Here is an 18,122-nt window from a genome sequence, read left to right on the forward strand (position 1 = left end):
ACATCTTTGACCTCCACCTCATGGGGACCAGCCTCGTGCTGATCTTTCTAAGAGACATTGTTCAAGCACAGTATTTATTACTGACTCTTCATGTTGTTTGTTACAAGAAATTAAATTCTTTAAAGATGCTTAGACCTTTGGAGTAGAATACACATAGTAAGCAGTTTCTTCACTAAAGTACTTCAGTACAAACTAGTGAAAAGATTTAGTGCTGTTGTTGTTGCTGCCATGAAGTTGGCTCTCCACTCACGGTGCCTCCCTGCACAGTGGGACAGTATGCTGCCTGCGCCTACACCATCCCCATGACTGACTTCAGACTGCTGTGATCCACAGGGTTTTCAGTGTTTGACTTTTGGAAGTAAATGACCAGGCATTCCTTCCTAGTCCATTTTAGTGTGGAAACTCCAGTGAAACCTTTTGGGTGGTGGCCGCTCATGAAATGCATTGTCTAGGAATTAAACCTCCCACATGGAAAGTGAAAGGTTTACCAAAGATTGACGAACGTCCCCAACGTGAAAATTTAATCTGTTTCAAAACCCCAAAGAAAATAGGTGATATTCAAAATGTTACAAATAAATAAATCACACACACAAACACCCATAGTATTACACCTCCACTACTTTGAGTCAATTCCAACACATAGCGACTTTCATTGGGTTTCCAAGGCAGTAAATCTTTACGGAAGTGGATTGTCCCATCTTCCTTCTGTGGAACAGCTGGTGGGTCTGAGGCGCCAACATTCTGGTTAGCAGCCAGATGCCTTATCCACTGCTCCACTACAGCTCCTTTATAGTTGTACTCACGCACTGCTGTCAATTTGGACCCGACTCATAGCCACCTCTCCTTGGGTTTCTGAGGCAGTATCACTAGGGAAGTAGATTGCCCAACCTTCCTTCCGAGAAGTGGCTGGTGGGTTTGAACTGCCAGTCTTCTGGTTAGCAGTCAAATGCGTTAGGCACTATGCTACCAGAGCTCCTATAGTTGTACTAGAACACCAAATATTTTATTCCCTCCTTTTCCACCTAGAAAACAATATGCCAATCATAGTAACAAGCCAAACTCTACGCACTCAAATTCTCCAACTATCTTTTTAACCTCATATTCTGGGAAAGAAAATGGCTGCTCTGTTTTTTCCCCAATTAGAATTGAGAATAAGACTCTAAGGCAAGTAGTAACACTTGAGAACACTATATGATTGAGATATCTTTCCCATAGACTATCACAAGAAACAAAAGAAAACTAAGTAAAGAGAAAAACATTATCTGAAGCAGTAGATTTATCATCATATTCTTCTTAAAGGTACCACTTTTAAAGAGAACAATTTGTATACTCTAAACCTTCATTCTTTCCTTTAGTATCTTTTCACTTTTGTATTTCAGGAATATAAATTATTTTTAACACTCCTGTAAAAGTTAGTATCACTTTAAGAATAATTATATAGCATTACAGATAGAAGTTTTTCCAGGTGAAAATAAAAGAAAGAATACCAAAGTGTTTCCATTAAAACAAAAAGAACTGAATAGCAACTTCTGGCTGCAACTGACATTTTAAGGACTTTTTTTTTTTTTTTTTTTCATTTTAAGGACTTTTATGTGCCAGGTAAAATAAGGTGTAAGTGAAAAAGGGGGTGGCTATAGTTGTTCGAAACACTAGCTACAGTTAAAAATGAGTAGGAAAACAAAAGTATACTTATAAAAAAGCATAAGCACAGGATGGTACAAGCCTAATTAACCATGGAAACAGAGTGACAACAAGCTGAAGGTCAAGGATCATTTTTATGTGTGCCTTTAAAAATGTCTAAAACAAATATACTTTGAAAACTAGTAAATAAGTATTCTAAAACTACTGTATTTTCAATGAAATTCCAAGCTATAGGTGAAGAGATAGGACAAAAATATATCAAGATAATTTTATAAGATTTGGGTCAGGCAAAGACAACTGAGTAAACAAAGTAACATCTACAAAAACCAGACTGTATCCTGTGAATATAATCTTATTAACATAAAAAAAATAACACCATTGCTCACCACATTTAAAGCACAAATCTTCGAGTAAACAAAAATACTTCCCATAGACTGAAACAAGAAACAAATAAACAAACAAAAAGATGGCAAGCAAGAGATGAAGGTGATTAACAAGATATTATACCGGGTGATGGCAGAAGGCCACATAATTATCTTAGGCAAACAGAGAGGTCTCTAGAACTGTTAAAAAACAAATCATTATCATAACAATCCTTAGAGAGAAGAACCAGGGAAATGCTATCATTACATTTAGACCTTTCACAGGAAAACTAGTCAAGGTTACAAAAGAATCTTATAGTCTTATCTGCTTCCTGACTGTGCTTTGTAAAATCCCACCACCACTCTACCCCCAACCCTAGGTAGTGAACTCTGATAATGGTCTAATATTGGCCTTCAACAACAGTCTAACCAGCATGACTGCTGATAAGAACATGACTTTAGACAGAATTATCAACAGCACATGCTTTGGAAAATACAACTTTGCACACAGTACTGTTTTTTTGAGAAATCTCTTTCTTTCGCCTTTCCTTCCTCATCTTTTCATTATTCTTTCCCTGAAAAAGTCAACCTAGAATATGTGAGCCAACTAATTATGCTCAACACATACTAGAGAGTAAAATAATAACATCTGATGTTCTAATGAATTATCATCATAAATTCTGGTATACTTCATGTATACACAGGATTTCTCCTAATGAGATATGAGTCCCATTTTCTTCATGTCAACTATATTTATTCAACAAACATTGATGTCTCTGTGGCCCAGATACTGTGCCAGATATAGAGGACACAAAGAATAATAAGACAAGGCAGTTCTTGGAAGTTCACAATCTAGTTAGGGAAAAATATCTGTAAATAAGCAGGGAAAAGGCATAAAACAGAATGTCCATACTGTTCCTGAAGACACTGCAGAACCACTATATTAGTCCTAGACTGCATACGCCTACCTCTAGATTTGTTATATGAGAAAAAGAAAATCTCTCATTTGTTTAAGCTATTGTGTTGTTTTTTCCTTAAGGTATTCTTATTCTTTTAATAGAGGTAAGGCATGCACATAAAAAATGAAATTGTTTTACAAGTTAAATTTTTTTTTTTTTTGAGAAATAAAATATAGGTATAAATAATCACTAGTGGCTAAGGCATTTGACTGCTAACCAGAAGGCTGGCAGTTCAAATCCACCAGCTGCTCCTCAGAAGGAAGATTTGGCAATCTATTTAGAGATACCACCTCGGAAATCCAAGGAGGGGATGCTATGAGTCGGAGACGACTTGATGGCACACAACAACAACATAAATAATCACATGAATCAAGTGTATGGATTAATAAATTATTGTACAAACATCTTCCATGATGTCAAGAAAGAGAATTTTGCCAGTAACCCTAGTTCCATGTGCTCCTAATTACAACTCCCATCTGTTAACTGCCATAGGTAATGGTTATCTAAACCTTTATATTAAAATCACTTTCCTGATTTTTTCATAGGTAGTTTTATAACCAAATGTACATGCCTAGATACCTGTAGTCTCACTCTATGAAAAACTGGGCATGCTTTAAATCTCTTTCAACCTAGCAATTCCTCAATTCTTTTTCTTTCCTTATAATTTATTTATTAAAGAACCTAGGACATCTGACCTACAGAGTTCTGACAATCTACATTCTGATAACTGCATTCTCTTGGTGTAGTTCAATGTGTTCCTCTGTCTTCTAAATTTCCTGCAGTCAGACTTAAGTTTGATCCTGTTGGCAAGACTATCATTACTGTTTGGCCAAACTAGGCACATGACATCTGGTTGTTTTTGATATTTAGTCTATCTATGCTCGGAAGGAAGGTTGGGCAATCCTACTTCCGTAGCGATACTGCCTTGGAAACCCAAGGAGGGGTCACTATGAGTTGGGGCCGACTCGACGGCAAACAACAACAACAACAACATGCTCATTTGTTGGGTGCTGTAAAAGGATGGTATTTTATTTATACTATTTCTTTTTATTATTATTAATTGGAATGGTTTTAAAGAAAGACAATTCTCATCTACTATGACGTTACTCTGTACTATCGTTCATAAAGGCAAAGCAGAATAAATTGCTTTTTTCTTTTCCTTTATTAATAAGCTTGCAAGATAATGAATTGCTTCCCTATCATGTTCTGAGGTGACATTCCTTTTTATTTTAACCTTATTACAAACTCATAGATTTAAAAATATATGCTAGATTTCAAACAATTACGATTATTATAATTTCTAAAGCTCAAATTGTACCATCTTAAATCAGTTCCAAGCTACTCCCAAGTGGCTTCTGAGTTCTTTTGCAAGGCCCTAATAGTTTTTTTCTGTATTGAAACATAAAACTCACTCTTTTAAAGTGTACAACTAAGTGGATTCTCATATATTCACAAGGTTGTACAACCATTGCTAGTATCTGATTCCAGAAAAATTTCATAAACTCAAGATGAAACCCAAGAAGGATTTATTTTTACCTCTACAAGACAGCTAGAAACAGTGGCATCAAGGATAGATTTAATTCTATTCAATAATTCCAAGCTGTGTTTTGGTTCCTGAGAGGATCTGACTACTTCTCAAAGCCTGGAAACTTTATAAAGAAATCTCCTTTGGCAAAACTTGAACTCTAATTTTTCCCTTTCCCCATGGAAATCACTATGGCTGCTCAGCCATTTCATCCACAATCAACAGGTACCCCAGGAGAAACATTTCAAAAGCCTGACTCACTTCTCTAGGTTTTCTTCTCCTTGATTATGAGTTGGTAATTCTTTGTTGTCTCTGATTCCTTCAAGCCCATGTTGTTTATATTTGGATAGCTTTTCTTGTTATCATTGTTGAGAGTAATACTCTTAAATATATAGCCTACCATTACTGGAAAAGAGGTCCAGGTTTTATAAATTCATCCTTACAGCAATTTTTCTCAATGAGAATGGTACCTGAAAACTATGGAATGTTCAATATTCTGGGTCCGGTGGCATAGTGCCTAAGGCACTTGACTGCTAACCAGAAGGCTGGCAGTTCAAACCTACCAGCCCATCCTCGGAAGCAAGATTTGGCAATCTACTTCCATAGAGGTACCACCTCGGAAACCCAAGGAGGGAATGCTATGAGTCGGAGATGACTTGACGGCACATAACAACAACAAGAAGAAGCACAACTCAAAATGAGAAGAAATAGTTGCAAAACTCCATTAATAATCAGAATTTGGAACATACAAAGTATGAATCTAGGAAAATTAGAAGTTGTCAAATGGAACACTCAAACAATATTGCAGGCATTAGTGAGCTGAAATGGACTGGAATGGTCATTTGGAATCAAACAATTATATGGTTTACTATGTCAGGAATGACAAATTGAAGAGGAACATTATCACATTCATCATCAAAAGAACATTTCAAGATTTATCCTGAAGTACAATGCTGACAGTGATAGGATACATGGAAGATCAGTTAATACAACTATTATTCACATTTATGCACTAACCACTCACTAATGCCAAAGATGAAGAAATTGAAGACTTTTTACCAACTTCTGAGTCTGCAATTGACCAAATATGCAATCAAGATGCATTGATAATTACTGGTGACTGGAATGAGAAAGTTGGAAACAAAGAAGGAGCAGTAGCTGGAAAATATGGCCTCGGTGACAGAAATGATGCTGGAGATCACATGATAGAATCTTTCAAGACCAATGATCATTGCAAATACCTTTTTTCAACAACATACCTGGAGTGTATACATATGGCCCTCACTGGATGGAACACACAGAAATGAAATCGACTACATCTGTGGAAAGAGATGATAAGGAAGCTCAATATTATCTGTCATGACAAGGCCAGAGGACAACTGAAAAGCAGACCATCAACTGCTCATAAGCAAGTTCAAACTGAAGCTGAAGAAAATTAAAACAAGTCCATGAGAGCCAAAATATGGTCTTAAGTATATCTCACCTGACAAGAAGGCTGGCGGTTTAAACCCACCAGCCACTCCTCGGAAGGAAGATGGGGCAATCTACTTCCGTAGTGATACTGCCTAGGAAATCCAAGGAGGGGTCGCTATGAGTCGGGGCCGACTCGACGGCACACAACAACAACATCTCTCACCTGAATTTAGAGATTATCTCAAAAAAGGACTGAACACTAATGACCAAAGACTAGATGACTTATGGGATGATATCAAGGACATCAAACATGAAGAAAGGAAAGGGTCATTAAAAAGATAGGAAAGGAAGACCAAAACATATGTCAGAAGAGTCTCTGAAACTTGCTCTTGAATGCATAATAGCTAAAATGAATGGAAGAAATGATGAAGCAAAAGAGATGAACATAAATTTTGAAAAGGTGATTCAAAAAGACAAGTATTATAATGTAATGTGCAAAGACCTGGAGTTAGAAAACTAAGAGGGAAGAACATACGTGGCATTCTCAAGCTGAAAGAACTGAAGAAAAAAATTCAAGCCCCAAGTTGTGATATTGAAGAATTCTATGAGCAAAAGAAGAACATCATGGAGAAGGACATCATACTTTGTAAAATATAGAGTCAGCAAAAAAGAGGAAGAGCTTCAATAAGATGGATCAACAAAGTAGCTACAACAATGGGCACAAACACAGCAATGATTGTGAGGATGGTACAGGACTGGGGAGTGTTTCATTCTGTTGTATACAAGTCATTGTGTCAGAACAGACTCAATGACACCTAACAACAACAACAACCCCAAAAAGTCTAGTGCAGTCTAGTCAATTCTGACTTATAGTGAGCCCTACAGGGTTTCCAAGACTGTAAATTTTTATGCAAGCAGATTGCTTCATCTTTCTCCTGAAGAGCAGCTAGTGGGTTCAAAACATTGACCTTTTGGTTAGCAGCCCAATGCCTTAACGACAGCATTACCAGAGCTCTTTTAACAACAGCAACATGGGCAAAATACTGAATGACTCAGGAAGTTTCCAAAACAGATAGAAGGAATACACATAGCCACTGTATCATAAAGAATTGGTTGATGAGCAACATGTTAGGAGGAAGCATAAGATCAAGAACCAATGGTACTGAAGAAGTCCAAGCTGCACTGTATGCAATGGACAAAAACAAGGCTCCCCAAATTTATGGAATACCAGTTGAGATGTTTCAACAAACAGATGCAATGCTGGAAGTGCTTACTCATCTATGCCAAGAAATCTGCAAGACATTTACCTGGCCAATAGACTAAAAGCTATATTTCTGCCTGTTCTAAAGAAAGATGATGCAACAGAATATGAAAATTATCAAACAATATCATTAATTTCACATACAAGTAAAATTTTGCTGAAGGTAATTCAAAGTGGTTGCAGCAGCACACTGACAGGGAACTGCCAGGAATTCAAGCCGTACTCAGGTGAGGATGTACAACGAAGGATATCACTGCTGATATCAGATGGATCCTAAGTGAAAGCTGAGAATACCAGAAAGATGTGTATCTGTGTTTTGAGCATGTATCTGTGTATTGACTATGAAGAGGTGTTCGACTGTATGGATCTTAACTAATTATGGATAACATTGCAAAGAATGGGAATTCCAGAATGCTTAACTGAGCTCGTGAGGAGCTTCTACACAGACCAAGAGGCAGTCATTTGAACAGAAAAAGGAGACACTACTGCAAGGTTTAAAATCAGGAGAGGTGTGGCCAGGGTTGTATCCTGTCACTGTATTTATTCAATCTGTATGCTGAGGAAATAATCCAAGAAACTGAACTATATGAACACAGCATCAGGACTGCAGGAAGACTCATTAACATCTATGATATGCAGATGAATAACCTTGCTTGCTGAGTGAGGAGGACTTGGATCACTTACTGATAAAGATCAAAGACTACAGCCTTCAAGCTGGATTACATCTTTACATATACAAAACAAAAACCTCACAAATGGGCTAGTAAGCAACATCATGATAAATGGAGAAAAGATTGAAGTTTTCAAGGATTTCATTTTACTTGGATCCACAGTCAATGCCCCTGGAGGTAGTAGTCAAGACATCAAAAGACATAGTACACTGGGCAAATCTGCTGGAAAAGACCTCTTTAAAGTGTTAAAAAGCAAAGACTAAGGTACGCCTGACTCAAACCATGGTATTTTCAATTGCCTCATATGTATACAAAAGCTGACAACAAATAAGAAGACCACAGAAGAATTGACACATTTGAATTATGGTGCTGTCAGAGCATATATACCATGGACTGCCAGAAGAATGAACAAATCTCTCTTGGAGGAAAAGCCAGAATACTCCTCAGAAGCAAGGATGGTGAGACTCGTCTCTCATTCTTCACATGTTATCAGGAGGGACCAGGCCCTGGAGAAGTCCATCATGCTTGGTAAGGCAGGTCAGTGAAACAGAGAATACCCTCAGCAAGATGGGACTGACACAGGGGCTGCAACAATACTCTCAAGCATAGCAACAGTTCTGAGGATGGCCCAGCACTGTGCAGTGTTTCGTTCCATTGTACATAGGGTTGCTATGAGTTGGAATCAATTCTATGGCACCTAACAACAAGAAGCACTAAATGCCAATAAGAACCCACATCCACACACCATTCATTGTAAACTCAATGTATGAAAGGTTTTTGAAGTTCTCATTAAGCACAAGAGAAATGGTGGCATTTTGCAATGTGAAATAATTTTATTTGTGTCATCTTCTATTTCTCTTTATGGTAAATCTTTGCTTTGATTAACTTTTAATTCCTCTAAAGGGAAACAAAAGAATCAAGTGAACAGCCCTTGGTTTAAAGTAACTCAGTCAATAGCAGTGAGCATGAATAGGTTGTGAAGAGTCCATAAACTCCTGATATATTTACAAAATGTTGTGGAGAAAGGGTTTAATCAAGGTGTACTTAGGAGAAGTACATGCCACTAGGGAGAGATAATCTATTATACACATTAAAGAAAACTGTTTTAATTACATTAAGACTTAGTTGAAATGACTTGCTGAATAGAAACTTTCACTGTGGAAAAAGAAGAGATAATGTAATTTTTTAAAGCTGAAACTCCTGCAGGAAGGCAGATGTGATGGGGAGGAACTACTATTTTGGGACTGATACCACCATTCATCTTTATTAGGATACTACAAGACTCAACTTTCATTTATACTAACTTTCTTCTAAGGTCTTCTAAATTTGATTGATGGAAACCAAAGCAAAAGATGAACATTAATGCAAAAAGAACTGTAAGTTACAGAGGTGAAAAAGGAGTGAAATTTAACACGAGATTAGAAGAAGACAAGAGGGTAGATGTTCTATGCAAGGAACTAGGAATTCCATGCAAAGGAGAAGTATGGGCCTCTATGTAGGTAAGCCTTCACCATAACCAGAAAAAGACAATCACTGATAGAGAACAATGATAAAGACTGACTCAGAAAGATTGGGACATTCATAAGGATGGATATAGAAAGGACAAGAAAAAGGTAAAGTAAATAGGAATCTCTGGTCTGAAACAGACTTAGTTTTAAGTTGTTACTTTACTCCTTAAGTGTAGTACAAGTTGCCCAGTCTGTGGAGGGCAATTTCTAGTGTGCTACCTTCAATTCTTCATCCTACCCACTGCTTGAAAACTAGCGATGAAGCCCAGTGACATACAGTGCAATGAGAGAATGGGACTTTTAGCTCCATCTTGACATTGTTTCTACAAAAGCAACTCATCTAAGGTGAAGTAAAATATACTATCTATTCAATCTTTGAAAGCATAAAGTAGAAGTCCACTTCCCAAAAGTATAATTAAACTGATCAAAAGGGGCCTAGGTTGAAAACAACAACAACAAACACATGCAAGAAGGAATACTAGGTTATATATGCCGATGAGTCTACTCCAACTCAGGGCAACCTCCCGCATGTCAGAGTAGAACTGTGCTTCAGTTTTCAATGGCTGATTTTTTGGACGGAGATCACCAGGACTTTCTTCTGAGGCATCTCTAGGTATAATTAAAGCTCCAACCTTTTGGTTAGCAGCCAAGCACTTTAACCATCTGCACCATCCAGGAAGTTCTAGGTGATATTAGGACCCACAAACTACTTCTTGATTTATGACAGGTGATGTGAGCTTAAAATATATCTTTGTTTTTCATAGGCTTCTGCAAAAGGACATTAGGAATGGGAGAAAAGACGTACCCAACTGCTGGAACAGGAGAGCCACACTAGTCCCTGTGACAGGAAGACTATCATGTAAAGGAGTCTGGATCAGCTGTCTATCTCCTGCACCCAAGGAAAAGAGCTTCTGCAGAACAGGGGTAAAAACAACACACATATACATATAAATGATTGCTTTTCAGATACTTTCTTTTCTGTTCTTAAGATAAAATACATGCTTTTCCATATTATGGGTTCTATGAACGCATTTCTACGATAATATTTATCGGCATATGTTAGTCTTTAAGGTTTCAAGTCAACATGTTTGACCAAGAATTGAGATAACTTCAGAATAATGGATGGGAAGATAAACAAATTAAGCTCTTTGGCTTCTATTTTTCAGTCTAGCTATTCAAACTGATTCCACAGGGGATGGGCCTTTAACAAACAATAAACATCCATTTGGGGTTCAAATTTAGACCAGATGACCATAAAAAACAAATTGAGAGATGCAAAGGACAACAATGAGTAGTCTAAGACATTCAAGTTAGTTTGTATCCAGGTCATACCCAAGTGAAAGTGATGTAAGAAAATTTAGTAGAGGTAAGTCATAAGAATTACTGACAATCTTCTTCATTTTAAAAAAATAAGTAAATAAAATGGTAAAGTCAGCAAAACATTCAATCATAGTAAAGGCTCATGAACAATTCTGCTTCTTTAAAGGTGTAGCACTAAACACTGACCAAACTTATATATGAAAGTCTGCTCTTGGAGTATGAAAATGAGGGAGGAAAGCAAAAGGAGAAAAAAAAGGATAAAACTGTAAGACTATTCAGACATTGACGAAGACAGAACATGTTAAAAAGTCAAAGGGCAATGAAAAAGGATGCCAATTTCATTACGTGATTTTTTAGAGGGCTGTCCTCTTCCCCAAGTGTATAGAAGTGTAGAAGTGTATAGAAGAATAAGCAAAAAATTATCAACTAATCATTTTTAGAGGTTAAGAGTCTATTTTAAGTATGGAGACATTAAATAAACATAGTAGCTGAGGTTCTCATTTTTCTATGGTAGAGACAAATTAAATATGAACATCTTAAGACACAGAGAAGATTAAGAACGTATGACCCACTTTGAGACAGTTTTATTTCAATAAAAGAGTCTAATGTCCTCATTCATCAGTCTCAATCTATCCATGACAAAATCTTTGGGAAATTAAGGTATGGAGCATACTTTCCAAGGAAGAGTTGTGATTTTGGACAATGGTCACTATTATTGTACTATTATTATTACAAATATTACTAAAGGTGGAAAACTGAAATAAGAAAAATAAGCCCTCTTCTTTCAAAGCTTAAACGCAATCTACTTAATTAAAATTTCTGTACATATATAGAAAAATGGTTTTAGGATCAGGCATAGTGCTCTTATTCAAGGAAATTAATAAATAGATGAACCTATTCAGAAGTCATAATGTTACAAAGAATTGTGTTGAATGTTTTCTTAATGCTATGCTCTAATTTTTATCACTCAGAATATTTTATTTAATAAAAATGAGATGCAACTATATAGAGAAATAAGGGATAGAAAGGATATATCTTAAAGTTGTTTATAAAAGTATATTTCCAAAAAATGTAAACTACAGTTCAAGTTACACAAAATATGACTTCTAATTATGCTACATGAAAGGTGAACCCTGTACTAAAATTAACTTTATGACCTAGGAAAACAATGGAATCTTGGGTCTCTAAAAGGCAAACCATAAGGACAATACTTAACTAAACCAGGATGCTCTTTAAAAGGAAAATATTTAAAGAACTCTCTTCCTTTTCTTCATAAATTAATTTAGCTGGGGGCTGCAGGGAGAGGAACAATCTCCCTCCATCCACCTTTCTATTCTGTTTACCTGAGACCCTCCAGTGGACGGGACAAGGCACGCACAAAGGTTTGCAATGAGACTTTCTAAGGAGACATTCAGACTGTCCACGTACACAGTATAGATCAAACCCAGGCAAGCCTGCAAAGAGAGAGATGCATGTAGTTACTTCATGGAAAAAGTAAACACTAAAAATGAATTGTTGTGACATCTGCTCCTAGGAAAATTTTCCTTTGAGCCCATGAAAGTCTATTCTACAGTGAACATGGAATAAATTTTAAGCTGCAAATGATATTAAGTATATTAAATTTTCCTCTAGAACCAGAAGCTCTAAATGAGCTTCTGAGATAAGTTGACAGAGAGCAGAAATGGATAATTTGTAAAACAGGTGTTTGTACTCAGATGACCACTCTAGCAGCTCTGCATCAATTTACTTTGCAAATCCCCAAATTTCAAGATAAAATTTTAGAAATTATATTTTGTTTTGTGACTCTTACTAAATTCAGAGCATTTATTTCCCAGAGTAATTTAATTTATGTGAATTATTATAAAGCATAGAAAAACAGATCAATTAGAGCACAAGATATAATAAAATTGAAAGTTTAAGCTTAGAAGAAAGGTAAGTGGTAAAATGGAAGACAAAATATAATCTTTGTGAATAATTTAGTTAATGAAATTTGTGACTGAAAACTTAGAATTTGTTAGGAATTACCCATTATCACTGAAATTCTGACACTAAATTAATTTTTCCACAACATATATAATCTCAACATTATAAAAGTTTTCCAGAAATTATTTATTAGTACAAATATCTATAAATAAAATTGTTTCTTACATTTGAAAATTCTGAGTGTCTAAAAAAAGAAAGTATCTGGTAGCAATTGTTATATTAAAACTATGTTAGCAGCAGTATAATTAGAACAATTTGAAATCTCAAATAGCCATCCTATTCACTCATAAAAATGTGGATAAACAAAGTTTTATACTAAAAATGTATTTAAAATTTGTTACAAGTAATCAAGTTATTTCTTCAGGATTCAACAAATATGGAAGATATTTTCAACAAATGCTAGTAGTAATATTTGTAGAATATTAGTAGTAGTATTTGTTAGAATCTCACATTAACTTCTTCAAGTTGTCATTTAATTCATCATTTTTGTTTTGCCCATACCAAATCTATTTTATTGATTAATTCCTAAATTAATCTAAGGATATTTTAACTACAAAGAACACATCAACATGATTCATTCAAAACAGATTCACATAATAATACAAACAATAATGCCAACTATGAATTCTTTACCCTAAAAATTTCTGGATAATCTAATCTGGATACCAACACCAGGCTTTTGGGAGCAAACACTTCTGCAGGCTGAATTAAACCAGACACTTCCTCTTCACCTTCAATCTCTTCCTTTTTTGTTCCCTAGAAAAAGAGACATTGTAATCAAAAGATAGAATTTCCTAAATTGGTAATTCACAAAAAACTGACATACCACACATTTCATTTTCAAACAATATAATTTACAAAATTCCAATTAAAAATAAAGAATATACTCTGAGAAGAATCTAAGAGGCAAGTAAACAAAGCAATTATAAAGCACAGAATATTTATCCATTTTTTAAAAGTTCTAAAAGCCCAGAAATATCTGAAGTGAGGTACAAGTAATCAAAAGTGAGTAACACATGGTCAAATTATTTCAAATAGTGGCTCAAACAATTAAAAACGACACTTAAGTAGAAAGTCAGTTTTCAAGAGGGGAAAAATCTGCTTTAGATATAAGGCCCTCATTTTCAGTTTTGTTTTTCTGCTTGTTCCAATCCTTCAAACAAAACTGACAATCACTTCGGATCCTGAGGCTGGCAGGATGCTCAATGCTCATGGTAGAAAAGCACAATCATCTCTAAATTCCTTTTGCTCATTAGCAACAATGCTAATATTCTGAAGAGAGAAGTTTTACACAAAAGTTTCAGTGATTAAATATTGGCTATTGAAACAAACTTTGAAAAAGATTATTCTCATTTATGAGTCAACAAACATTTCCTAGGCAGCTATGTTTCCCCTAATACTGTACCATGTACTGTAAAAGTTTCAAAAATTTTCTATAAAGGTATCCTAAGACTATGGGGCATTTTCCCGAACAAGAATCTCCCTTTCTTTTTCCTTTCTAATAATTAATGACTCAACTTAAAGGTTATCTTCTTCCCTAAAGCCTGTCCTTTCCTGATTTTTCTCTTACTTTCCATCACTGTCCACCAACATTATCACACTTCTTTATACTTATTTCTCCTACCAAATCTCTCCCTAAACTGTGCGCTTTCCATCTCCACCTGAGGACTAATACTCATCTAAAAAATGTCCAAAACATAGCTCTGATCTTCCTCCCCAACCCTCAGTCTTCCAGCAGTATTCCCTATTTCAGTTAATGGCAATCCTATCCTTCCATTAAGGGCTTATGCACTATCTTGTTGTTCCTGTGCATGGAATACTCTTTGCACTTATATCCTAATTGCTAATTCCCTCTTCTCCACTAGATATTTACTGAAGTGCTACCTGCTCTGTTAGGGCTTTGCTGACCATCCTTTTTGAAATGCAATGCACTAATACTCCTTAATCCTTTCTCCTGATTTATTTTTCTCTATGGCACTTGCCATCATCCAACATATTACTTATTTCACTTATCTTGTTTTTTGGTTTTTCTCCCCAATTAGAACACACTGTATGAAGGCAGAGGTTTCTTTTTGTCCACTGTTGAGCTCCCAGTTCCTATAGCAAGGCCTAGACACATAGTTAATATAAATTTAATGCATACACATCGGGACACATTTTCTTGGAATGGTTTTCTTGTATTTTTCCAAGAGAAGTCTTTCCTCCCTGTTCATGGATACCATGAACTGAATTTTCTATCTTCTTTAGAGCCCATATAGTTTCTAGGATAATGCAATATAACCAAGTGCTAGATGTCTGTAGAATGCTTATACCCAAAGGGAACTATCTGTTTACTTTTTATATTTGCAATAAGGTCCATATGCTTTTGAAAGATTTTCATTTGTTACAAAGTAAAAGCTAAAATTAGGCTGGCTGGTTTCTAGAATCCTTACAAATAATAATAATTTTAAAAAGTGATGAATATCGATCTACCAAAGATTTCCACATTTAATGAATCATATTCTTCATGCATTACTAACAAATTTAAAATGACTAGAGAATGACTGAAATTCTTGGAAGAGCCAGAGCTATCCACATTTTTATGAGATTGTGATAAATGCCCTAGAGTGCTATAAGAAGTCAGCTTGAGTAAGCAGATAATCATTTCAAATAAATGAGTATTTATTTGACCTACTTTAACAAACAAACAAAAAAGGAATCCATTGGTTATTTCTTAAAATTGTTCTTTAATTAAATACTAAATGGAATAGAAAAAAAGTTCAATATAATGCAAATCAATATCAAGTGAAAATAACTCCACTTTTATTGACATCACTTTTTATTACAGATGCTGACTCTTACTTTGTAAATGTACTATAAATCCTAAGATGTTATGCTTAACTGCAATTAACTTCCTTAACAGAGTTCATCTCAAGTATAAAGGAAAATTCAAACTCCCTTTCTTAAAGCAAAATATACTGCTATGGTTACAAAATTGAAAAAAAAAAATCCAAAAGATGCAAAAACTGCAAACTATTAGGTAATACACCCACTCCTCACTTATCCACATAGTTATTTCCAAAGACCAGGTCATTACATGAAAATTGGCCTTATGTGAAAATGGAGGGTGACTACATCATTACATAACTGCCAAATTACATTATTACATAATTTCCAAACCACTGAGAATCATGGCCCAGCCAAAGTGATACATAACTGATTATCACAGCCATTGCTATTCTTGCCTTCCACGTTGGTGTTCATTACTATCAGCTGTATGTCATTAATGCGCAGTCAGATAGATTTTTTACCATTTACATAAATTAAAATGTCAGATAATGAGATAGTCAATAAATGACAAGTAGGTGCATAGTTTTGTTCTACAAGACAGTAATATGGTGTGCTCAAATTTTTGTACAAATACTCAAGTTATCATGTAAGAGGAATACCAATCATTTTATGTAACTGCTAGAATATCTTTATGTATCTTTATAGCTCTGGGAGCATAGTGGCTAAGACACTTGCCTGCTAACCAGACGGCTGGTGGTTCAAACCCACCAGCCACTCCTCGGAAGGAAGGTTGGGCAATCCTACTTCCGTAGTGACACTGCCTCGGAAACCCAAGGAGGGGTCGCTATGAGTCGGGTTTGACTCGACGGCACATAACAACAACAACAACAACAGAGTATCTTTGGTGTAATATTTACATAATGATACTGGATTTGGGTTTTACAATGACAGATTTTCACATATGTAAAAAGATGTAGGAAATAAAAAAGGGCAATAAATGTAAGAAATGTTATAAATAATACCTGGAAATTTAGTATTTTATAATATAAAATATTCTTACTAATTTTATCTCATTTGCAAGCATTCATCTAAGCTGATAAGATTACTATTTGTAGGTCCTATTAAGGAACAAATTTACCTTAAACACCATTTACTAAATTGTCTCACATTGCCTTACAAGGACACCTTACCTTTTATACACATCATAACCACATACTACAACTTGCCCATTTGTCAATATCATCATTTACCCATTATTACTATGGGCTACATCTGCTAGTGGGATTGATTCTCAGCTTCTGTGTAGCTCACATTTCCTAGAACAGCACCTGTAACAGTATGTGGAATTTAATAATATGTAATAAATTAGTACTATCCATATCCTAGGAACTCTGATAGCATAGTGCCTAAGGCACTTGACTGCTAACCAGAAGGCTGGTGGTTCAAACCCACCAGCCACTCCTCGGAAGGAAGGTTAGGCAATCTACTGCCATAGTGATACTGCCTTGGAAACCCAAGGAGGGGTGGCTATGAGTCAGGTCCGACTTGACAGCACATAACAACAACAACATCCATATCCTAAAGGAACTCTGGTGGTACAGTGGTTAAAAGCATTCAGCCAAAAGTGGCAGTTCAAACCCACCAGCCACTCCAAAGGAGAAAAATGAGTCAGTCTGCTTCCGTAAAGTTGTACAGCCTTGGAAGCCCTTTGGGGCAGTTCCACTCTGCCGTATAGGGACACTATGAGTCTTAACTTGATGACAGTGAGTTTCTTTCTTTCTTTCTTAACAATACTCTGCCCTAAAAATGCTATTGCCCTCCAAAGATGTCCTGAGAGAAAATGCTAAAATTACTAGATAGTTGATTTCATAGGATGATATTATAGAGAAAACAGGTATAAACTTTTCCTGTCACTCAGCCTCATCTCTGCTGCATTCCTGACTCTTGATTCCCACATCAAAACAACTGCCCAATCTTGTCACTTCTGCCCTTCAAAAAGTTGTTGCATTCAACACCTCTTATGTGCTAACTTGACTTGAAGTAACATCATTTTCACACTAAATCTTCCTCCAAACTTTCTTGAAGCAGTTTTAAAAGCAGGATATGTGTAATTATGCAAGTAAAAAATTTTCAATTCTAAATTTCCTTTCTGAAATGTAAGTAATTTGTTCCAACAAATCATTATATAGAGTTGATTCAGTTAAGCAAATTAAGAACTTTAAAACTTCCCAGAATTGGAAATAAAGGAGTCTAAATCATTGCAAAATTCTGAAAGGTCTAAATTTCCCCTAAAAACTTTCTTCATTTCTTGCCAAATAATCTGTTAATCATAAAATGCACATGATTAAAATCTAGTTTATTCTTGCATTGGTCTGAAAAATAACGAATACATGATAAATACACATTTTAGCATAACAAGCCATCAAGCAAATCAAATCAGAACTGAGTTTACATCTAGCAAAAAAAGTACCCTGCAGCCTTGCATATCTGTAGAACCAGAGAACCTAGCGCCCTATAGAACACATACTAAAAAAGCCTGATACAACAGCTATTTTCAGACAAAAATGTGTGAAACAACATTTATTTCATAACTAGATTCTTCTAGTTGATCCTTGTTCCATTAGTCTTCATATTTCACAAAATAAAGCAAGGTTAGAAAATGGACAAGGCTGCTGGAGGCCAGAGCACTACCCAGCTGCCCTAGGAGTCA

At 35.6% G+C, this 18,122-nt stretch overlaps 1 protein-coding gene across 1 annotated transcript in view; it reads right to left on the bottom strand.

Annotated features, from left to right (window-relative positions):
• The window catches only part of SBF2 (SET binding factor 2), a 636,061-nt gene that overhangs the window by 300,804 nt on the left and 317,135 nt on the right, over positions 1-18,122 (bottom strand). The window contains exons 4-6 of the mRNA XM_042783055.1: positions 13,277-13,399; positions 12,004-12,114; positions 10,146-10,251 (exon numbers count right to left, since the gene is read on the bottom strand). Coding sequence (XP_042638989.1) covers positions 10,146-10,251; positions 12,004-12,114; positions 13,277-13,399 — 340 coding nt within the window. The remainder of the gene's footprint in view (positions 1-10,145; positions 10,252-12,003; positions 12,115-13,276; positions 13,400-18,122) is intronic.

The sequence above is a fragment of the Orycteropus afer genome, unplaced genomic scaffold, assembly GCF_000298275.1.
Source record: "Orycteropus afer afer isolate SDZICR_OR568_19922 unplaced genomic scaffold, OryAfe1.0 scaffold00014, whole genome shotgun sequence".
Classification (NCBI taxonomy): Eukaryota; Metazoa; Chordata; class Mammalia; order Tubulidentata; family Orycteropodidae; genus Orycteropus; species Orycteropus afer.